At 43.2% G+C, this 24,747-nt stretch overlaps 1 protein-coding gene across 1 annotated transcript in view; it reads right to left on the bottom strand.

The window, feature by feature from the left end:
- The window catches only part of T265_08962 (hypothetical protein), a gene marked incomplete at both ends in the record, with an annotated part of 118,382 nt that overhangs the window by 45,308 nt on the left and 48,327 nt on the right, over positions 1–24,747 (bottom strand). The window contains 4 exons of the mRNA XM_009174909.1: positions 3,403–3,452; positions 15,298–15,363; positions 20,727–20,854; positions 23,233–23,325. Coding sequence (XP_009173173.1) covers positions 3,403–3,452; positions 15,298–15,363; positions 20,727–20,854; positions 23,233–23,325 — 337 coding nt within the window. The remainder of the gene's footprint in view (positions 1–3,402; positions 3,453–15,297; positions 15,364–20,726; positions 20,855–23,232; positions 23,326–24,747) is intronic.

Here is a 24,747-nt window from a genome sequence, read left to right as displayed (position 1 = left end):
TGCACGATCGAGCAAATAATCTGGGTCTTTCGTTACACTCGACTGAAGTTACGGTGATTCTTCATTCAGGCGACAGCTGGATAAGCCGACCTGTGGAGTGACGCATAACAGGTTGGTGTAACCCAACTCTACTTTGTGAAACTAGATATCCATTAACACGAATTCTTCGAATGAGGGACGCTATAGCTGGTCAGGTGGGCAAACTTCGCTCGAAGTGCTTGCCACCACAAAGTTGAGAACTCATTCTTGGGGATCTTGAGGAGGAGTTGCAGAGAGCAGCTAAAAGCAGCTGCTAAAGAGAGTTGATTGCTGCAAAACGGTTTTACAGCGCCATAAGACCACATTGTTATATTTACGCACTTTAATCAAAGTATGACCCAACCAAGTGTTGGAGACTTTGTCCACTAGCTCGGGCTGAACACTGTAGTACTCAAGTTCTACCAGATCATCCTTGTGGTTCATCCAGTTTTATAGTGCTTGAGGCAGGGCTCATTCATTCTGAAGTCCAGCTGTAATGAGTAGCGTTCAGCTCCTAACCATATCCCCACTAATCAATGGCATAGGCTTGAAGCTGCGGAAGGGGGCTGTTAAACCGGTTTAGTTCTGCCAAATGGAACATCAATGTAAGTTCAACTACTACTGAAGGGAACAAGCCTTTTGCTGCGAATTTATTTACTGGGAAACATCAAATGAACATTTACAGACGATTGTACAGGGAACTCTCATATGCATCTTGTTTACAAAAACTGAATATCCGTCTTCTTCTTGAACGCGTCTTCTTGAACTTTCCTGGATATTCATCAAGCAAGTGTAAACGAATGCCAGAAAGCAATTTCACAACTTCCGTAATAATTTCCACCTTCCGTTAGATCAAGGCGGATTTACGAGAAACCACATACTACTCTCATACCTCATCAGTAGTAGCCACCATTACACTACTACTATTCAAGTTGTTCTGGTTCGAATGGACTGAATTCCCGGGTACTTTCGTGCCTGTACCGTCAACCGCTTTCGCTTGACCGTATTTGTTACTCTGCATTTCTTTGTTTTGGAAAAATTCTGATGTGAAATTTTGCATTCTTTCAGTGTTTGTTGTTTTAAAAAACTCAACCGCTTGTTTTGTTACCAGCCGTCACTTGAAAGAAGCGAGGTTAAATCTGAGGTACCAACTGAATTCGCTGAACAACGCGTTCACTGTCGGCATTTTCAAGAAACGAGTCATATCCGGCGACCGAAGACCGTTGTCTTCACTGTAAAAACAGCGGGGCTGAGGAGTCAGAGGACACGAGTGACAGTCTTTGGATCTCTCAATTTCCTGTCATTCTTCTGTTGGTTTTAAGATGAAATTCAGAGTAAACCGGAAATCAGTAGAATGCGTGTTGCGTAGGCCTCGGAGTTTTTGGTGCTTGTCCCCACGACAAAGAACTCCTGATTTTCATAAAGGAAACTACTCACAAAGTTGCTGAAACCTCTTCGACAGCCCACGACCGATTTCGCCCTTGTTGGGGCTCATCAGGTGGGCGCATTCCCGAGTTTCCGTCAACCTTATGTTCTACTTGAACCCAAATCGGACTGTTTTTGGGAAATACACCCATGTGCAAATCAATTTGGTTTTCGCGAGAGAATCCACTAAATCTCTCGTTTATGATATTCTACAACTGAATGTGCTGCACACAGGCTGCCTCATTTTTCAGTTAGCACGTTATTCGAGATATGGCTTTATATTTTCAGCAACACTGTGAGTAGTTTCCTTTATGAAAATATACTGCGATATCCCGAATATCGTGCCAATTGAAACGTGAGGCGGCCCGTGTACAGCACATTCAGTTGTAGAATATCATAAACGAGAGATTCAGTTGAGTGTCTCATGAAAATCGAATTGATTTGCAAATGAGTGTATTTCTCAAAAACTCCTGATGGTCTGTGTCGCAGCTTTTTCGCATCAAATTCAGGTAGGTACCGTAGGACTTATTTCGTCCTCAGGACCAAATTCGCTGTGTTTGAGATTCTGAAGCATGTAGTCGGGGTTTTCAGCATAGCGCAGATAGAAATCGGCTGTCTTCGTTAGGACTGTGGGGACCAACAGATTTGTTCGAGCATATATTCTCAATTTTTATAATGTTTGCTGTTGTATAAACTTGAAAAGATACATTAGATTTCATATGGCCGGTTATTCTGCGATAGGATTGCTATCGTTTGGAAATTTTCGTTTTTAATGTATGTACTGATGACAACAATTATTTTAACTAACCTCCCTGAAGAAGACCACTGAAATGATTCGTCAAAAGCCGTCTCTCTGAGGAGTTGAATGCTGTGGATGGTATTGAACCATGCGACTTGTTGGTTTGTCCCAAGTTGTACTTCAACCGTATTAGAGGAAGGGAAACTGTTTTACTGAGGGACACAAGTTAGTCATTGCCAGAAGACTTCTCCCCACATCGAGTTTGTTGGCGGATGTAACCTCTTCAAAAATTGTACTTTTTCGAGGGCTTATGTGCCAGGAGTTATTGATTAATAATATTCCAGATATTACACTGCTCCCATTAGTGGTTTTTCATGTGCAGACAGTTCTCCAATCCAGTTCTTTGAAAGAATTCGCTTACCCATTCGGGTGGCTTGGTGATCCTACTACTCACAAGTAGTCAGACAATTGCTAACAGTTTGTTTCGAAAGCTTGAGAAGACGTGATCATTACAAAGCCGTGAACTGCAAGTTACTACAAGTGGTAAATTTACAACAACGATTTCATGTGCTTTATTGTCACAGCAACCGTTTCAGCGTTTGGAGTTTTGCAGTGTGAACTTGGATCTTCAACGTCAAGCGAGCGGATATTGTTGTACCCACGTGATCATTTGGAACGTATTGTGGACTGCTTATCCAGCGTCGAATCCCATCGCACGTGCGCTATCACCTGGACCTTGTGAAATCACAAAAACTAGTCACTATGGCACGGTGGTCGCCTGCAAGGCGATGTTCTACAAGCTTTCTTTTGGAATATTGGGCTGACCGCCCAGTTTTGCATCCACACACGCAGTTTTACGTCGAGAAATGCCGTTTCCTCCCCTCCGTCTCTCATTATTGTGTACTTAATTAGTCCAGATGTCCATGTTGTCCCACCTGCATCTGAAAAAAAGGTTACTTGGATACTAGTCCAGATGGTCTTCTGGCGACGGAGGTAACCAGCTTCCAGTCCTTCTTCGTGTGCTCAGGACGAGTTGTAAGACGTATTCTTCCATGATAAGATCTGTGGGAGAACTCTTTGTTGGCCGTAACCCAACCGGGTGAAAAAAAACTTGGTACAACGAATGGTAACTGTTCAGAAAGCTGACAAGAGGAAGATTGATAGGCCAAGTAAGTTAACATCGAAAAACCGTGAAAATGGTTAAATATGAAATAACTTACCTGAATGGGAAAACGATTGTATAAAGGTAGGTTACGTCCTGGAGTGTTTGCTGAGGGGGGGGGGGTGAGAACCAGAAAAATTTTTTCAGATGATACGGGACAGGAACTATGGAATGAAATTGAAGACGCTCCGTCATAATGGCGAGGCAGTTCTTTGCCTCCCCTACAAAAGTAATATTACACATCAACACCCTTACATAGCAATGGTGTCCGAAACGTTTAATACCGTGGAAATGTGATCAGATATTACGAGTCCCTGATGGGATTCATCAACCGTGCATTAATGCTCTGGCCACCTGATCGGGAGCTTCAAATTTGGGTGCACACCCTTCGATGTTTGCCTTAAAATGCTGGCCGAAGGGCCATGTGACTGATCGGTCCACGCGGACTGTAAGGTGCCTAAACGTTTCGAAATCCGACGAAACCCCTAAAATTAATTTAAAATCCAACTCGACGTCTTGGTACCTGATAAGTCTGCTAAACTGTTGGCGAGGAACAATAATGTTTGGATTGTCTGAGTCGGTGAAGAATCGTTTGAAAATCAGGGCGATTAGTTCAAACATTTTGAAGTGTCCTGTCAAAAATAACACGTTGATACGTTGGAAATATTATAGGTAGATTTAGGTAAAAGTACTCATTTGGTTTTTCGAGAGACTCATCTGGAACGCAGCTGAATCTCTCGTTCATGATGTGCCGCACCAGGCTGTCCCATGTTTCATTGGTTACGATATTATTGATTTGAAAATGAGTGTATTTCGCTGATTTCGTGCAATTTGGTTTCAAGTAGAATATAAGGTTGGCGGGAACTCGGGGATTGCGCCTACCTGATGAGCCTCAAGAAGAGCGAAACCGCTAGTGAGCTTTCGAAGTGTTTTCAGCAACCAATAAGTAGTATACTACGTCCATAGGTTCAGGCGATCTTCTGCTGAGTGTTCCGTCAACAAAAAAAGTTAAAGTACGACTTCCGGTAACATAACTGACGAGAACACTGCTCACACATCTGCACTTTCTTCGGCATTATATCAAATAATAATTAATTGTTCATCTCAGCACATGCACGTTTTAGTGTTCAGGTAGAAAACAAAGCTGATAGAGGGCCTTTGATTAGACCGAAGAAGGGCGGAGCCAGCAGTGGTTTGCTCAGATAGTTCACTGTGACTATCAGTTGTGTTCACACATTCGTGTTTTTTATCCAGGTTAGACAAGTCGGAAACTCGTTCCTCAAATAAAAAACTTTCAACTGGAGTTTTACCCTTTAAGTAAGGCGTATGTGTGCTGAAAAGCCGTCAAACATTGTATAGCTGTCTCATCCTTGTTGAAAATCATCAACAATGGACCTTTCGCGAAATACCAGTGTAAGGGTGGATACTACTGATGGGGCGTGCGAGCAGTATGTGGTTTTCTCGTAACTCCGCCACGCGTCTAAAGGAACTAGTGAAACTGTTTGCAGCGCTCGTTTACAATTGTGTGATAGTCAGTGAATATCTACGAAAGTTTACTAACACGTGTGAGAATGTCCAGTTTTAAAAAACAAGGTGCATATGAGAAGTTTACTTTCCTGTCTAACAGTTTGTAACCGTTTCTATAGTGTTTGCTGATAAACGACTTCGCGGCGAAAGGCTTTTCTCCTTTTACCACGAAGATTCGAAACCACGCCGCCCGTTCGGCCACGAGCAGTTGATTAACAGTGTGCCAACTTGCGATCGCACAGGACATGGTGCCACTCATCTTTTAATCAAGGTATCCATGTAGTATGATCACCTAATGACGGGTTCCTCGAGTGACGAATCCTCGGACGGAAGCTCCTCTGATCTTGTGAAATTATCCTTTGTTTAAGCTACCTATTATATGACGGAATAACTGATCTGTTCACAGGAAACCTTGTCTTGAAACTAACCATGTCAGTCGATGTGTACTTTTAACTTACGGTCTGTGGATCACAGGTATGCAGACGCATCTTGCCGTCTTATTACATACTACTATATACTATATATATACTATATATGTAATACTATATAACCTACCCTCCTTCCGCCTAACACACAGCTGTTATACTGTCGCTGTATGGAATCCATAACCTGACTGACAGTTTGTTTGTCCGCAATTTCGGACGCCATCCCAGCCCATGTACAACTATGAGTTACACATTTTGTAAATAAGCTCACGCCACACTAGCCCGTCGCACCTGCCACCATCCGGGTCCTTTACATACAGCAGGGCGGTAAGCGAAAGCAGGTTACTTCCGACAACTTGTTTCTTTCTCTTTCACCTATTCGCCCTTCCATCTCCCTAGTCCAGTTGGTGGAGACATTTTAAGGACATTCTTGTGAACTTACAGATCGGTCGCCACCCATTACGTTCAACGCAGCCAGCACGACCGCAGACATTTCGTAATCGTTTTTCAAACTCCGTCGTTCATTTCATCTGGCAGCCTTTCTTTGTTTAGGTAAGGCCATGTTTTACCCATGCCAAGTTGTCGTCTACCGACACAAGCGCTGTTTTCCGTGCCTATTCGTAGTGGCGGACAGAATTTGACATGCCAGAAGGGATTGGACGGCGCTATTCCAATGTTGAGTGCTGTTGATGCTGTATGTGCCTTCCAGAATGGTCCCTGCGTTCGGCTAGATACAGTGAACGGCTGGTCGTTGTCAGCGACGTTCTTGTTGTCTGTCAGCTTTTATCCAGATTGTCTGACTGAGTTTTGGGGGTGTAGCCACTTAGTATGTTTGTGGTAGGTTAGCCCTAGGTCCCCCTACCCGTTTTCGATTATAAGGCTCTGTTCAACTAAACTGACATGCCTGTACGGCAGTTAGGCACTCATCTGGTCTTGCTGTCAATGACACACCGTTGTATTTGTGTGGTGGGAGCAATGTATTTCCAGTGCTGAAATACGTTGTATGATATTGGGCAATACGTCTGGTGGATACAACTACAGTAGTTACGCTGACCGAGTTGGCGTGGGTGAGTCTTATTTGCGCTACCGAGATTTGGAAGGAAGAAATCAGCAGACAGGTAGGCTGTGGCAATGGTGAACTAAAGCTGTCACCCGGTCGTGGTGGTCGGGCTTCAGTGCTGCAATAATCCTGCGGGCTACACTGGCTTGAACCCAGTTCCTTAAGGTTCATCCAAGCCAGGAAAGCCAATGGCAAGCAGCCCGATGGAGAACAGCGACCCGCTGTTCGAGTTCCTACTTGGGCTGGCTAGAAAATGCACGTTGCCTGTGTTAACACCGGTGGTTCCTAACTTGGAGATGCACACATTCCTTGGTGGTGCGAGTTGGGTCAACTGGAATGCAAACAAACAATTTTCTTCGAAGCGTCTTCGAAGCAGACTAGAGGTGAGAGCTTGCCCTCCAAAGCAGTCAGAAATATGTGAGACTTCGGAGCACCTGCAACGTCCCAAAGATCCGTAGGACGAGTTTATGAGGGGTCACGGTCTATGGAATTCAAAGCTAGATGAACATTCAAAAGGAAACACACGATCCCATTGTTTCCGTAAGATAGAAATTGTGGCTAGTCCTACCCTGCAACGAACGACATGCGGTAAGGTCTACTTTCTTCTGAAAATGCCTCATCTTTGGCTTGTAATCTTGATACAATCGTAGAATGTGTACGTACTGTTTACCAGTTTTATCGAATAATATCTTGTGTGCTGGGGGAGCAGAATCATCATTGACCAAAACACAAATACCATATAAACTTTAGGGAAGAGTGTGGAGAGGAAACAAAGTAGACGAATGTGAAAAATTGTATCAAAAGCCTGATGAGTCCAGTTATAGCAATAAGAAATATGATGTCTACACCTTGGAGCGGCAGCAAAATGAAATATGTGATCGGTGCAAGGTGTCCTTGACTGAGTGGAACCACCATCATTTGCGAACTTTTCGGAGAACAAACTCTTTACGTAACTGGTCCACACAACTGTCAATGGAAGAACCTTTTTTGTAGAGACAGATTTGGTTGGTTGTTCTTCACTTGCCCTTGACAGATGAGTTCTAATTTTAGTATCACTTTTTGGCCCGCCTGGAACTTTCCACGTGTGCTTTATAAGCAGCCCGTTTTAGGCTGCACGTGACACGCCTGTACGCGTCAGTGTTCAATAGATCGATCAGCTGATTCGCACGTTCATTGGCTTTCTTGTTTGGCCAAGCCCATCCGGCTATCAAGCGGCTATCCAGACTGTGGTTCGCCGCATTAAAAAGGCATTTAGAATACTGCAGTCCACAACACGAACCTTATCCAATGCAAGCCTATGGGCAAACATGCTGAAGTCGCCCACCACGTACCTAGAAGTCGCCGGCGAACACATGTCCCAGGACGAAATACAACTGAATTTCAACTGTCGGGTAGAACACCACTGCGTCGGATTTCTGTCATTGAACAGGCACCTGTGTGTCAAGTGTGTGCTTAAAAACGGAGGAGGTGTTACCATGTAACCAACCAAACGTAAAAAGGAGTACGAGTTCATAGAGAAAACTAACGTCAGGGTGATTTCTGAGCGACCAAGCTTGTTTTTGTCACCAGTCCCTATTGATTTTCAAATTGCAACATCGCGTGCATCCAGATATAATCTCATAAGAATAGAAGCCATGATGACAGTCTTTAGAAAAAATCTTATCAAAACAGGAGAGAGACGACCATTTACGTCAGCATACGCTAATCACGTAAACTCAAGCAATTTGCTCCCAGACAGCAGTCGACACGTATTTTGTTCATAATCAAGTATATTTTTCCTTTTAGGTTTTGCTATATGTATAAACAAACGCAATCGAATAGTATCTTCAAATTGGTTCACGTAATTTGTTCTACAGTTTTCTCACGATCTGAGGTTTTCAAAGAGGATAATTAGCCCCGAAGAGGACAACTTATCCCTTTTTCTCCCGGTGGTCTTTCTTCAGGTTGCTTTATCTGAATTGTTTTTACAAAGACAACATGAGAGGAATTCTAAAAGTGCAAAAATTTGGGGAGCTGGCTAGCACTGGAGGAAAATTCTTGAGAAAAGCAATACAGTCCTCAAAATGTTTATACACAGTAAAATTAGAAAAACAAATTGAGCTGAGTAGATCGCCCCAATCACTATGGTACAGTTTTTCGGCTATAAATAAAACAGACGAGCAACTAAGCCAATTTGGAGATGTACAAACAAGTAAGGGTTGGAGTGTGGTTTGAGGTTGAACGGAAGTTAGCGAAATACACTCATTTACAAACTAATTTGGTTTTTCGAGAGAATCACCTGGAACCCGGCTGAATCTCTCGTTTGTGATGTGTCCAGGCAACTGAATGTGCTGTACCAGGTCGCCTCATGTTTCAGTTGCTGCGATATTCGAGATATCGCGATACATGTAAATATTTATGATGAGGTTGCTGAAAATCCATCGACAGCCCACGATCGGTTTCGCCCTTCCAATTCAGGCTCATCAGGTAGGCGCAGTCCCCGGGTTTCCGTCAACCTTATGTTCTACTTGAAACGAAATTGCACGAAATTAGCGAAATACACTCACTTGCACATTCAGTTGCGCGGAACCAGGTGAGTCTCCCGAAAAACCAGATCAGTTTGCGCATGAGTGTATTTCGCTAATTTCATGCAACTGGTTTCAAGTAGAACATAAGCTTGACGGACACTCGAGGACTGTGCCTACCTGATGTGCCCCAAGACGGGCAAAGCCGGTCCTGGACTGTCGACGGATTTTCAGCAACCTTTTGGTTAGTACAATACAAATGGAATGGAGGTTGTTTCTTGATTAACCAACATCTTACGAATGGTTATTTGTATATACCCACAGCATTGAGTTCAGTTTGAATGAGATTTTATACTTTGATGGGGTTTATTTTCGAAAAACATCAAGAACTACTCCTTTTTTTGTTTCGTGACATTCATTTGTTATCCTGAAGACGGAATGCCATTTTTTCTTCACGTGATGCTACTACTTGTAAGATAGCAGTCTTTATCCCGCACCACTCCTCAGACCTCCTACCGCCGTCCTCTTCTTCTGTCTGATCGTTTTCTTGGTATCCTGACACATGACTATTTCGTATACTGCCCTCTTCAGCGTCACAGTGCTAGGAAGCCTTTGGGAGGTTTTGGTTTGTGTATTCATCTCAGCCATAAATATCTCAATGTCTCCAACGTCTCCAAAGACCTATCATTACGTTTGATGTTCATCGGCAAAAACCGCCCCTCGATAACAGTGTTGTGTAGGAACGGAAACCGTCATCTGGTTCATAGTGGACGTCGAGACAGCATTTTTGCTTTTGTTGTGCACCACAGTCTCATTAATGCCTTCTTATTACCGTGAACCCCGATCTAGATAGCCACGTGATCGCCTGGTGCGCTTGACCCAAGCAGAAAAAGTCAACGAACGTGCGAACCGGCTGATTTAATCATCACTGTCGCGTAAAATCTGGTCAAAAAAGTGATACTAAGAATACTACCCATCTGTCAAGGACGAGTAAAGAACAGCCAATGAAATCTGTCTCAACGAAAAATGGTTATTCCGTTGACTGCTGTGTAGTGGCGTTACGTTCGGAGCTGGTTCTCCTAATAGCTTTCAAAAGCGACTCTGTAGAGCGTACCAGAAACAAATGCTTTGGAACGCAGAATCCCCCTCACGTGCGGTGAAGTTTTATCGGAGCTGGTTCTCCTAATAGCTTTCAAATGCGACTCTGTAAAGGATACCAGAAACAAATGCTTTGGAACGCAAAATCCCCCCATGTGTGGTGAAGTTTTTTTTCCACGAACCATGACACGTTTTGTTGACGGATGCCAGAACGTACCATACTGAAAGGCTGTCTGAGGGTGGTTCTTGTAGAAAGGTTTCGACTAATATCTGAGTCAAGGAACTGAACAGTCATCCTGAGGAAGGGTGATCTTTATCACGAGTGACAGGTCCCTGAAACCTCACAACTTTTAGTTAGATGAAGACTCATATTGGCGAACTAATTTGGTTTCGACCTGGCTCTCTCATTTATGGTGGTTAAAGAAACTTCAGCGACCTAATGAGTAGTGTGTTACATTTAGACATATCAAACGTCGTGCTCAACATCCAGATGAAACTGGATATCATATACAGGAGGTTTGGCAGGATTCAGTTGAGTTCATTCTCCTGTCCTGTGCGAGAATTTGTCAAAATCTGTCCAAGTTGGGTTCAAGTGGAACACGAGGTCGAGAAAAACGCGGAAACTCCGCCAAACAGATAAGCCTTAAAATGAACATTTTGAGGGGCTGAGCGTCTGTAGATGCCGACCTTATGTTCTGCTGTTTTGTGCAACACCAGGTACTCTCTTCTTTTCTGTTCGCATTTTTTGTTCATGAGCACCTTTTTGCCGTAACTTATCGATCAACTTTAACTGATCGATCTATGAGGGTATTTAAACACGGATAGGCCCATTGGCCGCTCTCCGAAACCGCTTCTTCGTGTTTCCGCCTGTTTCTTGTCTCGATTCCTTCATACCGTTTGATTGCCGTCTTTATATTCCGTCATCAGGTGAATAACGCTACTTGCAGAACAGTGCGGGGCACGGGGCCTTTTGAGATACGAAAGTAGTATAGCGATCAAGAAATGTACACCCTCTGTTTGAACCATGGTATTGACCATGCAGTTTTCAGTGTTGATGAAATGCGCAGACAATATAACACAGTAGCTGGAGAGAACTTGTCAGAATAATCTCATTTACCTGCGTTGTCACACCACTCATCCCACTTTCCGTCGCATGTTTACTGCAACTTTTAACCTGTCCCGTGTCTCCTACTGCGCGGTCAAGCTCACTTGGCAGCAACCAAGATTGAATCCAAGCTTGATGTTCAAACATCTTGAAGCACCAGTTTTTAACGTGGGGAAATGCTACGCTGAGCGGTATTCAAGCTTTTGATTTTTGAAAAACTGGTCCCGTTTCAGAGTGAGAATGCCAAAATTAATCACAACCCGACGTGTTATTCTGTCGTCCCCTTGAGGATGGGGGAAGGATGATGTGGTTGCCCACGTATAGGCCTACGCATCTACGCAAGATTCTCAATATGGACTTAATCTTCTCAAGCCCAGAAGCAGTTCAGATTTTTGGTCGTAACTCTTAGAATGGAAGAAAGTATTACAGGGCAATAAAACCCAAATTCTGACTTGTCCACACTCTGAATCTTGAAAATGGCCACATGAACAGTTTCGACGAGTATCTGTCTGCTTTCGCATCGTATGTGATAAGTTGTTCCCAGCACTCTCCTCACATCAGCTTACTTTGCATCACTGCGAGATTCACATGTCCCCGAGTAGCTTGTATTCGACCTTTCTGCATGCTCCAAGTCGCACACTCTGCAAGCCTCCCAGGAATCAGGTTCTATGTGCTGAATATGATTGGACGCTTAATACGGGAGCATCACTGAAAAATGGGCACCAAAACAGAAGCCACATTATCTCTTCCTTTGGATTTTGGTTTTCCAATGGGGTGGCGACAGCATCTGATCGCCGTTACTATGCGGAATTCGGATTCCATCCAGTCTCTGATCAGACGATCCACGTAACAAAGGTCAAACATACGAGAGGTGTAATAAACGACTTATTTTGTAACTTAGCATGCACATCAGAAACAGTTCCGCCGGACCCGTAAATTTTGCCAGCCTTGTTTACCTTCAGAGCTATCGTATACTACTTGGTTCGAAATAAGTAGTTAAGTCGCGATCAGCCGAAGAAGAGATTCAGTCGTATTTGTTTATTGCGCAAAAAAATTGAACCGTCCAACCCACAATGGATCAAAAAGCTAATAAAACGAAAGGAATCGTTTTGGACAAATGAACTAAAAAAGGCTGATTTACACGCTTTAAAAACGAAAAAAGCTTTCAAATTTTGTAATTGCTTTTTTAAGGATTGTTTACCTGGTGTGCACCTGTTGGTATTTCCCACGCCCTTACCTAGTGCAAACAGCTGATGACAGACAGACGAACAATGCTGGTTAGTGAATGGCTGAGTGGTTCCCAACAAGAATCGAATTTAGTCTGGGCAGCTTTCTCTCAAAAGTTGTAAACTTTCGCATAGTAATAGTTTGACAATTAGAATTTTGAGTACGGAAATTCAAAAAGTAACACTTGATAGGAAAGAAGTCGTATTCTCTGGTAGCGCACTTTCCTCTTACTGTTGTTGGATCACTTAAAAGCTAGGAAAAACTAGCCGAGATCAAAATATAGTCAGTCCATAATCCATAGCAAACGTAAAAAAACGGTACAACCAAGTATGATGTATCGTTGATAACCGATCGATGTGATGTAAAGTGGATAGATGTCACCTGATTTTGCGCGAATAGCTTCCAATGTACCATCTTCCCACAGCGTCACAGTAAATGGTTGACGAAGAGTGATCAGAATCGAGAGTTCTCTACGATACGATCTTGCGGAGATCTTCACGGTTGCAAGCGAGTTAACTCAACAGTGATGAGTCATTGGTGTCTGAATAAACAGACTACACAATGCCTTCGAACTTTAGAAGGAATCGTGAATCAATACGTTACAATGATTTTTACACACGGAATGTTGGGAACAATGTATTTGATGGGAATTGCGACTCTGAAGGCCTGCGTAGGTCCGTGTTAAAAAGTTTGGAATATTGTTGGAAAAACAGGCGGAGATTAAAAATCATCCTTAGACTCGTAGAATTGCATGACAAACAGAACACAATGGACGAAAACAATGATCAGAAGGTTTATCGATTTACACGGGACTAGTCATAGATTTTTAAACCTTTACTACACCTACCATAAATACTGATTTGTTCCGACTTAGTCTTACTTTATGGTTTTGACCCCTCCGATCCGAAGACCTTAGGTGTCATTCAACCTCTCATCACCGGTATCTTCATAGTCTATCGAGGGCTAGCTGGCTTCGAAGAGTACGCGGCAGCGTTGCTCGTAGCGAGACCTAGTGATGAGTTGAGGTGTTTGGAGCATGTGTTAATTATACCCACCCAACTGCTACTCAAGAAACCGTTTTCTGTTTCAAGCAAGAGGTTCGCGGCAGCCGAGTTGTTGAATCCAACTTGGTCTTATGGTAATTCCCCCATTCATTTGCTTACTCCGCCTATGTACCTTTGATCTCCAGTTGTTTTGCTTATTCGTACCCGTCACTGACCTTGCCGCAGAGGCCGTCATTTCCGACGCTTGTGTATTGACCTGTGTGCCTGTGTGTGAATGTGCGCTGCTGATCTACTTACCCATGCGCGTTCAGTCCCGTTTGCTGAGCCTGCCTTGACTTGTTCCCTCATGCGTTCCGTGTGATCGCACGTCCAATGAGAATCACGAGACCGTCGTCGGGAGGGACGACCGCAACCCATGCTACTGAGTCATCATTCCGCTCGCCGTTGTTTGGTGCGCGGACGTTGACACTGCACTGTACCGGTTAGTGACAGACCTGTGAACTTGTTGACGCTACGAACGTGAGCATCTGAGGTTTGTTGTGTAAATAGTACCGTAGAATTTTGAACCCAATTCTTCCTTTTGATATTCGGGATTGTCGAACCTGCGCGTCACTCAAAGTTTCGTATCGGGAACCTCAACACGAGTGAAATAAAGGACGTTAGACTCAGAGATCTTCGCCTTTTCATGATTGTGAGGCATATGATTATATTTCCAAGTTGCTCAAAACCTTGCAGTGCATGGGGCGCAGCCGACTCCGGTTGCACGCAATTATCAGTTTCTAGCCGGACTCCTTAGACAAAGTTTGTCAGCTGTTGTGCGTCGAGCTTAAGGCGGGTGAGAGTTGCTCTCAGATGCTGCTACAGACGAGAAGCCTAACTGCACTCGATTGGCCAGATCAGGCCACCTACCGGTCAACCATCAAGGTGAGTTCTGAGTGACCGAAAGTGTGGACCCAACAGTTACACATGATTTAGTTTCTACCTTATATGGCGGTTGACTCGTTCGCGCGCAAGGGGTGTCGGAATTTCCAGAATGTAATCGCATCGTCCACTTTAACTACGACGCGCCGTGCACGTGTTTCTGACCTGATTTTGAGCGGTCAAAACACGTTTTGCACACTGGCTTGGGAAAACTGAGCTGAGGCGTTGCCGTTATTAAACGCAGTATGATGTTTGGTGACTAGATTTTCAAACAATGGGATTTTACCTTTTATTCTATGCCTTCCATCTAGCCCAGTAGGGTACCGATCTCGGGCTATCGCAGACAGATATCTCGGGGCGTGCACACTTTATCCAGGATTATACCAGATTAGTTAAGCCATTTATGGCCATTTGAGACTTTTTGTCCCCAAGCCATCGAAAGATTGTGAACCGGTTAATAATATTAATAAAAAATAATAGATTAGTTGCGCTGCATGAAGACACTACTTCATGGCCTTTGAAAGTCGCCCGGTGATATTTTCATAGAAAACATCGACCAGTGTTTTCTTGTCTTTTTCACTCTGGTTATCACGTAACTGAATAGGTCTGAGGATAATTTTCGCTCTATCTACCGTCAGGACGATTAAATTCTTTTCTTTCATTACAAACAGCGGGGGATAATGACAGGATAATTGCCGCAAAAAAGTCTGTCCCTCCACTTTTAGTTCCTCTGGGTACTACGCAACAAGAAAACAGACATTCAGTTAAACTCCAATAGCTGATATTACTTGAAAGCACCCATGGAAACAATATTCACTTATTTACCTTGTTTATTAAGATGATATTTCCATCCAATCGCTATTTTGTCTTCATCGTGACAGATTCATATCTTGCCATTTGGCAGAGGAAACTGAACGTTTAACTAGGTAGTTTATACAGTGAGTAAGCTAAGTCATGATATTCATTCAGTTTGTCAGCAAATGAGCGGTAGCTGATGCTTTAGGACCCGTATGTTCATGCGTTTCATTTGTTATTTTTTGGCTCATGATGGATGAAAAATCAATAACGGATCAATAACTCACCTTATTTTCGTTGAACTGTACTAGCCAGGCGGTCTTTTGTGGATTCGGACGTATGGAGATGACCGGCTACAGGAGCAGGGGGTGGAGTAAATAGGTATAAACATACAGGATGTAACGAATTCCAAAACTGAGTACTCCGCGACAAAAACTAGCGGTCTATGCGTTCGCTTCAAGAGTATTGACGTTCACGAGACTTGCTGATATACTTTCACGCGCGTAATCTTACGATGTGTACCATGATGTCTCTGCATGACGGATGTCTCGAATGTCGCAACAACACACTTTTTTGATACTTGGACCTCCACGCAACCAAATGTGTTTCTTGTTCGGGAGCCTAATTTCGAAACCCTTCTTTAGTTTTCTAACTACTTATTCCAAATGAAGTAGCACGTGACGGTCCAGTCTGTGTCTTTGTACAAACTGACCCGGAAGGTGTAACATCAAAATAACCCTAATAAAACTGAGTTCAAGGTGAAAAAACACCGACGCGGTGAACTTGTCAGAAGAACGAAATAGGATTTGTATTTGGCTACTACGTGGAAGCTAGTGGATCACCAATCTATCATCGATTTTTCTCTGGCTTTCTGTAAGTTTTATCGGATCCTGACTTACCTGTTCAGATTTGCGTTTTGGGAGGGTAAATGAACCCGATCATCAGTAAAGTTTTCTGTCACCTGGATAGGTTCTTTGAGGCGCTGCGCGAAACTGTGAGACTAGAGATTAGAGGCGCTCTGTTGGCGGGATTGCATTTGGCGTTTTGTAAAAGGGGAAAATTACTCTTTTGACGGGTTCCATCGAAACATATTTCAGAGGGTAGTTAATAGCTGTTTTAAATCCTCTATACTCTGAGTGTTGACAATTGGAACAACACTGTTCTCATGATTTGTATTGATTTCAGTCCCCTGTCATTCTTTGTCTACCTAAATCAAGGAGGTATTCCCGGCCTATCACTTGTTCACTGGACAATCTAAAGTGTAAAAGGTCAAAGCTACGGTGACCAGATACACTCTGGGACATTCGTGATATTGTCAGACAACTGGGAGCTGGCATTGGAAAGTACCTATTTTAATCACATTCACAGAATTGACTACTTATAAGGTTGCTGAAAACCATTTGAGAGTACAGATAGTCTGCACAACACGGTTTTTAAGAGTTGATCGCTTCATCTTCCTGGAATCGATGATTTGTGTTTCCACGGGCCTCCAGCTCCGATGCAAGCTGCTTAGGATGAGAGTTAGAAGCACGCGGCTTGTCCGTGGTGAACAGACGATCTTCTCCTGTGGGAACTGGCCAACTGCATAGTTTGGTGAACTAGCGAAATCAGGTTGCGCGGGAACTCGAAAAATGTCTCAGCCATCTGGAATACGCCGTCTTCGAGGAGTTGAGTACACTCAAGCTGAAGCTTTTCACCAAGCCTAACATAATCGGGTGCACTGAGCGACTGTGATAGACAAAAGCATAGTCTTGGATGGGCTCGGAGTGACAGTGTGGAACGAAGTACGATCCTTATGGCTGTTCTATCGCCATCGTCCCAACCTTACGAGCAGTGGCTTGTGACGTTTACATTTTTGGTTCACCAACCAGTGACCATTCCATATCGAGGATATCGCTCCTCCACTGTGCCAGGATTGTGGCTGGCAATCTTCTTGTCTGATCTGAACTATTGAGGGCGGAATGGAATGTTTCCATATTTGCATTTCTAATGTTTTCACTTCATATCTATAACTTACAATTTTTTGATATTTGTAATCATGCCCTCCAAAGGTAAGCGGTAGTGAACATGACTCACTGCTGGGTCCCAAACTTACTCGCCGTGACCGCACACCGTGTATCAAAAGTGGATAGGATCATGAATAGTCAATGATCAAGCAGGTAACACTCCAAGATAAGCGCCAGTTTGTTCGAATTTCAAATGGATCGGATCAGTCATCGCTGTCTCTAAATTCACGCTGTGAATTTCCGAAATCTATTCGTCAAGAAGCAAACCCTTCACTGTGGCCGGCAATTGTTTTCTCTTCGATACGGAAACGGTGAACTGGGAATAAAGTTAGTCGTAACGAAGCGTTCATGCCTCAGTGAAATAGTAACGAAAGGCTCTTGGTAGAAAAAGCAGATGTGTTTTTTCCCTATGATAAACACATACTACATACAGAACCCACGCTTTCTGTTTTCGAAATGGAACTCGATTATCATCCGAAAGTTGCTCATTACTGAAGCCCGGTAAATCATCATTCTGTGTCTGTGATTGTTCTCATTCATTGATCGATTGATTTCGTCGACTAATTTCCCCGGGGAATAAAATTCATTTGGTTACTAGGGGCTGGATGCTCCTTCCAGTTCGTATTATATACAGATTTGTTCTGTCGCACTGAAGGCACTCAGCGAACCAACCAAATGCGAGGGAATAATATCACAACCCAACTCATCCCAAGCTGACCAATCAAATTACGTGAAAAGCATCTTGGAACCAACCAATCATTTTGGAGTTATTAGATATTGTTTTGGGGTTATACATGCGCAAACATAAGAGATGGAATTTACCCACTCTACCCGGCATTGGAGATTTTAACTCGATTAGGGCTGAAACGTTTGCAGCCCGACTGCGAACCTCGGAGAATAGACCAACAACCAACCGGTCTCGTTCTCAAGGAATCCACTTTAGAGAAAGATCAAGAATGAACTGTTCTCAAAGATAATAGCAGTTGAATGGATCCCCGAGGGTGTAAGCAAAGAGATAGCGCCTTATCTAGTGAGATCGACGTAGCTCGAAATTACTGATCGGAAGTTCTGTGGTTTGAACCCAACTTCTGCCGCTTAGGCTAAGCTGAATTATCTCACTCAGCCTTCATGCTGATCCTTCGGGTGGTTAAGGAGCCTGGAACAGCAGTAAAGGTGTCATTCAGCGTGGATTGGTGTGAGTCTAACTGTGTGGTTGCAGCATAGTGGCTTTGTGTACTGTCTAACTGCAAATTTAGCCCCCCCCCGCTGTTAGGCCATTCGTGGCTCAGCGAAGTAGCTTTCAGCTTCTAATCGAGTTTGAATCGTTCTAGAGATTCATTACGCACGCACAGTTGACATTTCCCAGCAAGGATGAAAGAGTTGTGTGTGCTTATTAGCTTTTCAATGAAGGCTAACTTCATTATCCGGTCGAAGCCTAAAAATCTCTCCAATCCGCACAAACACGGAACTCGTCTTGCGTCCTAGGGTAACCCAGTGACTCCAGGTATGTTTAGCAGCGTGAAATCTCATTCGATTGTTTAAATAATCAGAATAACCACCCAGACAGATATCCTGTCCTATTCAGGTAAACTTGCACCGATATATACAGCTTTAGATGTAAACAGCTTCTACTAACGCTAGTACGAATCAATTTAAAAGGCACCGCACAGCGCTTTAACTATCCTGACTTATTCTTGTGATCCAAACTGATGTATGCCTCCTTATTTGTTTTGCACGGGTATAAAGTAGGGCAAGAGCAGAGTATTTTTTCATAGGCATATCGTGATGTTTACCACTTCGCCCTAAATTTCCGCACGTTTGAAAAATGTGTAAAGGCCAAATCCAGGTGCTTGTAACGGCTTGAAGTTTAGGGATACTTCAGAGGTGCTTTTTAATCCTATCGCATCACTCGTCTCCATCTGAAGCGAATTTGACTCTAGGCGAACCGGAAAGAGGCCGTTCGATGAACCAATCGAATGCCTGGAATGCATGGAACACAGTTTGGTACAAATCGTAAGCAGGCTACTGATTTTACAAATAGGCTAGCGTTCAATCCGAATCAAGGGATATCAAATGTTGGGGGTGGGAAGCACGTACGGAACAGCGCACTGATGGAGTCCTCACACTTTGTGACGAAAACTTTGCAAACGGTCTCTCAAGCTCCTCACACGAACCAACATTCACCTAGCCTAAAACAAAAAAGACCCCTTTGACTGGTGCTAAAAAATTGGGCTGCCTACTTCAAGGGATGGCGTAACAGCCAGTGCAGCCACACTGCTATACAGGTTGCAATACAATTTAAACATATAAATCATCATACGATAGCAACCAATAGACTCATCCACGATGAAAGACTGTCGGTCGATATCATCCGGTTTCAGCCCTGTCATAAAACAGGTTTGCGGCTTTCCTAAAACAATGAACCTTTCTTTCAGAGGTTTGAGGATGACAAGACTGGTTTTTTGCAGGGTTGATCTACGGGTCGCATCATCTACAAGAAGATGGCTATGCTGACTAACAAAAAATCAGTGTTTGTTCGTTATTAAATGTTGCTCCCGATAGTAAATTTATGGGAGCACCTATGTCGTTCACTGTTACCCCAGTCCCAGTTACTGAGATTCGGCCGGAAAAAGAAGAAACACGTGGAAAATCAAATTAAAACCCACAGTTACTAGGTAAACATCGAAAATATGAAAAAATTGGCACAACATCATAATTAGAAGAGTGCGTCGCCACGTCATTCCCAGTTATTTCATCCTAAAATCTTCATATTAACCTTGGTGCACGTCCTTTTACCTGATTCTTTTTCATTTCCGCTCCAGAGTTGCCACATAGTCCGTTTTGGTGATACTAATTCTTGCACCTTCCGGTAAACTACAGCGGATCTCAACCGAGTAGAGGTTAGGACTAGATGTGGGTCAACTCGACGCTTTCGTACTAAGAAAACCGTCCTCGGCTCTTAACTATTTCATCGACCAAAAGCATATCATAAAGTGAAATTGACCACCAAGCAACGCAAAGCTGCTCATTTTTAGGCTAAAATCATCCCTATGCAAAAGTTCTGTTATCGCAATCGATTTATTCCAATCAGCTATCATTTTGTTCCTTTTTTAAACATTCTTTCAAGTGCAACGGAAGTGGTGAAAATATGGGTTGACAGGAACTATAAGTGGTCTTGCACTGTTTTTGTGCGGGTTTACTTACTCGTATTCGGACACTGTGATTAACGCTCATTTATCGCATTGACCTTTGCTCAACGATCTGGCTCACTGACCCATTTCACGTTAAAAAAGTGGGGCTTCATTGGTTTACAATATGTGGACCATTTAAAGATAATTTTATTGGGACGATACGATTTGCCTCTTGTAAATTCACTGGGAAGAAAAATATATTTAATTTCATGGTGTATTGACGGATACTACTTATGAGGCGCGTGAGTAGTATGTGGTTATCTCGTCTAATGGAAAGTGCACCTCCCATGAGGTTTATTACGGAACCTGCGGAAATGCTTTGCAGCATTTGCTTACAATCGCCTGACAGTCAATAAAATATCCACCAAAGTTGAAAAAGACGTGTATGGATGCTCAGTTTTTACAAATAAGGTGCATGTGAAATGTTTACTTTCCCATCCATTAGTTGGTAACCATTTAGTCGGTGAAGGTCTCTTCTCCTTTCAGTTGTCCCGTAGCTTTTATTGAATGAGAACTTACTGTCAAACCAGAAAGATCCATTTCAGCCGTTTTGGTTGCCTCAGCGGCGTCATCAAATGTGAGTAGTTCACGCCCACCGACGTCAACAATCTTCCAAGTGGAATCCGGATGTGAGTAGATAAATTGGTCTGAATGATGGAAAGCACGAAAGTATATTGGATAGTCGCAGTAATGATGAGGAACCAATCAATCACTCGGTAGACAATGAATAGAATTTCCCTGTTCATTTTACATTAGAATCTCTATTCTGTATTGCTCAGGAAGAGGAATGATCAAAACTCAACTGTATCAGTTGAGTACGATAAGAATTATTTGTAGAGCCCTTTATTAGAGGGAGAGTGAAGTATTGAGAAGGAGAGGACCCGTGAGTGATTTTAAAGAGATAATTCTGAGTAGCCTTTTGGTCAGTAACCTTCACTGAGGTATTCTGAATAGAAATTGAAATCAAAAAGTTATTTACACCACTCCACAGTTTTATTTTGGACCGTTAACTACGTTTTTCTACTGGCTTTTTCAAACCTCTTTTGAAATTGGATATAATTACACACCTTTTTATGCATTACGTGTTATCACGCATAATTCGCGATTCATGACAAAGTGATGAGTATCATAAGCGAGAGTTTCAGTTCAGTCTCCCGTCAAAACCAAATTGATCTGCAAAGAGTGTATTTGTCGCAATCTGTCCAATTGGGGTTGCAGTAGAACATAAGGTTGACGGTGGAAACTCGGGGACTGTGTCTACTTGATGAGCCTCAAGAAGGGCGAAACCAGGAGTGGGTTGGTGCTACATTCCGCCGGCGAAAACTGATTCCATTGGTTCTCAGACGAAGGTCTGCGTTCGGAATGCATTCAGGAGTCAGAAACAGTTGGTTTGGATGCACGAGTCACGTTTAACCAACTGGCCGGAGGTGAATCCCTCAACCGGAACCCGCACTTAGATAACTTGAGATGATACACTACTCAAACAACTACTGAAAACGTTTCGACAGTAAACTGTTAATTTCCATCCTTTCATGGACTCACCAGGTGGGCGTAGTCCTCGACCTCATGTCCTAGTTCAACTTCAGTGATGTCAAGAAACGTGAATAGTTCAGACCGCCATAGCTGCATCTGATTCAAGAACGGTTTCAGAATTACCGATTATTTTACAGTCCTTATTCAAATTTAGAAAAAAAATGTCCATGAAGCTTGACAATAATGGCGTTTTCAAATTCGGTGAAGATGTGTCTTTTGCTTGCGTGTCTGATAGCTGGTAACCGTTTAGTTCGCGTTTGGACAACTCTTCATTCGAAGGCGCCTTCCATTCATAGGTAGTATTCTCCTATTTGAATATACAAACTGCAGACCCTGGGCGAGGGGTTCCATTTCTACCAGTTGATGCAGTTGACGGATGATTCAACTCAGAACCGAATGAGTCTCTCATTTGTACTTCCTCCTAACTTGATGTGGAAAGCAGAGACCCCTCCCCACGATTCAGTGGGATCAGTTTCCAAGACAAACCATACTGAAGTGGACGCCAAAACGCGATTGTAGTGGAAGTTCATGTGCGGTAAACCTTTATCTGGCCACTTTGGTGAACTGCCTTGTCGAATCAGATCGTATCCATTGTGCTCAAGTAGATTATTGGTCAGTCTGGCATAAAATGACAACTAATAGGAGGGGTTGCTGTTGAGGGGGAACCAGAATAACAGACGGCTGAAAATTCCGTGTTTCTAACTATGGTTATTACTCAACCTGGGGAATTTCGAGAGATTGTTAGAGGTCGCATATTGACTCGTGACGCATCGATCCCTTCCTACCCTACAGGCGGCGCGACAAGTAAACACGGGGTATGAATGATCGAGTACATTCCATGTCGGACCGTCATACGAAGGCCACTGTTTCATGGCGTGGTAAGGTGACAGTTGGTATCTGGTGGAGCTGTCCCGACAGGCAAGTCGCACCAGGATTGATCCATTTCTGCGTGCGTGTCAGTGGTTTGAAGCCTGGCTGCGTTCTTTTGCAAATGTTTTAACGAGGAAGGCAGAAATAGGTACCGTATATTTCTAAAACTTTCTAGGGTGCCTGGCTGCCTAAAGGGGAGGTACTATCTAAAAGAAACTTCAGCAACGGATCAGGTGATACTGACTGTTATTCCTAAGTAACAGGGGAGCTACTGTATGTTCGATCCACTGAGAATTTCATCTGTACAACCAGATTAACCAAGCAGTAACAGCTATTCTGTTACCATGTTCATATCTGATGAAAGTGTGATAAACAGTGGAACAGTTTGAGTGACCTTCACACCACTATCGATTTCAGGTCGACATAATTTATAGCATTTCCGTGTATGCAGTGCGGCCTGAAACCTATTGGTCACACCTTTAATGGAATGAATGATCACGTAAACATTTGACTCCGTGTTCTGTTCAGCAAATAACAAGAATGAAGATTACATAAATGAATAAATGTCAGGGAAATAAACAGTTTGATTAAATTAACCATTCCCGCTTTTCTGTTTGCTTACTTTCATGCCAGAAATAATTCAGATCGCGTGCCCTATCACCAAGCCACATCAGTTCTTCGATAGTGAATCGTTCGTAGCTTATGCGTTCTTCGCCTGTCGAACAAAAACGAATGCAAACAGAAAGGCGGTTCGGATTAGAGCGATCAAAACTGTTGAGCATTCGTAGAGAATTTTGTCGGGTAATCCTGTTTTAAATATTTGTTGGTTTGTGTGTACCTTCTTTGTTCCAATAGTTTCAGTTCACTTACAGGATAAAAAATCTCATTTGAAAATTGCTAAATTTCCCCCAATCAACGGACATTTCGTAAGCAGCTTGAGAGAAGAATAAAATTCACATGATGGATGGCACTCGAGGAGCCAATCAATACATGGTCACGTGATGTGGTTTCTGTTATTGTCTAAGTGAGAACTAATCATACTGCTACTCAGCCGCTCATGGCCGAACGGTCGAGTGTTCGAACTACAGACCGAAGTTTCATGAGATACACATTGCTGATTTTTTCCAAACAAATATGAAGCAGGTGTGCGGTCCTTCCTGGTATTGATTGGAACCACTTCCAGGACGAAATTTCTGTTGAACTTACATGTATTGTTCACTTAGCCTGCTCACGTAAAAAGTTTCCCCGTAATCTTAAGTAAGCCACAATCACCGAAGGTATGGATAACTGTTCTGTTTTGCTATATCATTGTAGTATTAGATCTGAGGGGGCATCAGAGCTGCAATAAAGGCGTTTGACTGAGAGGAAACTGAACGGAAAGCAGTTAGTTCCTGGATTCCACAGTATAGAAAAGTATCCAGGTTCTGTTTCCCCTTTTTTCGGACAAATCAACCACCAACTGATAGAACCGAAAGAATCTCCAAAGTATCGGTTTCCGCTATGAAAGTTAGTAGGGGTAAGCACATTGCTCAGCTGTTTGAAAGTCTTGCTTTAAAAGCAACACAGTTTGTGAGCATTTCATTGATTACCTTCAGTTTTGCACTCAAGTAAAACAAACGTTTGGTGGTAATTGGGTACTATGTCTACCCGTGAATCCCAAGAATAGTGAAGCCCTTGATGGGCTGATTGTTTTCAGTAAAACTGAAAAAGGCGGTTGTTGTTTATCGGGCTGCAAACAACCTTGGTGGACTTCTTTCTAAACTTTGTTGCCGTTTTAAAATTCGCTTGACTGAAGTTCATTTACTTCCTGGTAGGTTCTTTCGTAGTTCGTATCAGTCGTTCGGTTGTCTGCATTGATGAACGCTGCTGAAAGTGTTGCTGCACAGAGGTCAGAAACTGCGAACGAAATACCTCGTCTGACTAAGCCCTCCCAAGTTCATATGCTGAATCCCAATGAGGCCGAAGGATTTTGGCGAAATCCACTCAGTTGCAAACTAATTTGGTTTTGCGAGAGATCCATCTGAAACCCAGCTGAATCACTCGTTTGTGATGTTTCCAGGCAACTGAATGTCCTGCACCAGGCTGCCTCATGTTTCAGTCGCTGCGATATTCGAGATATCACGATATATGTATATTT

Source organism: Opisthorchis viverrini (assembly GCF_000715545.1).
Source record: "Opisthorchis viverrini unplaced genomic scaffold opera_v5_245, whole genome shotgun sequence".
In the NCBI taxonomy this organism is placed as follows: Eukaryota; Metazoa; Platyhelminthes; class Trematoda; order Opisthorchiida; family Opisthorchiidae; genus Opisthorchis; species Opisthorchis viverrini.
Note: the sequence above shows the minus strand (reverse complement) of the source record. Positions and strands in the feature narration are given on the sequence as shown.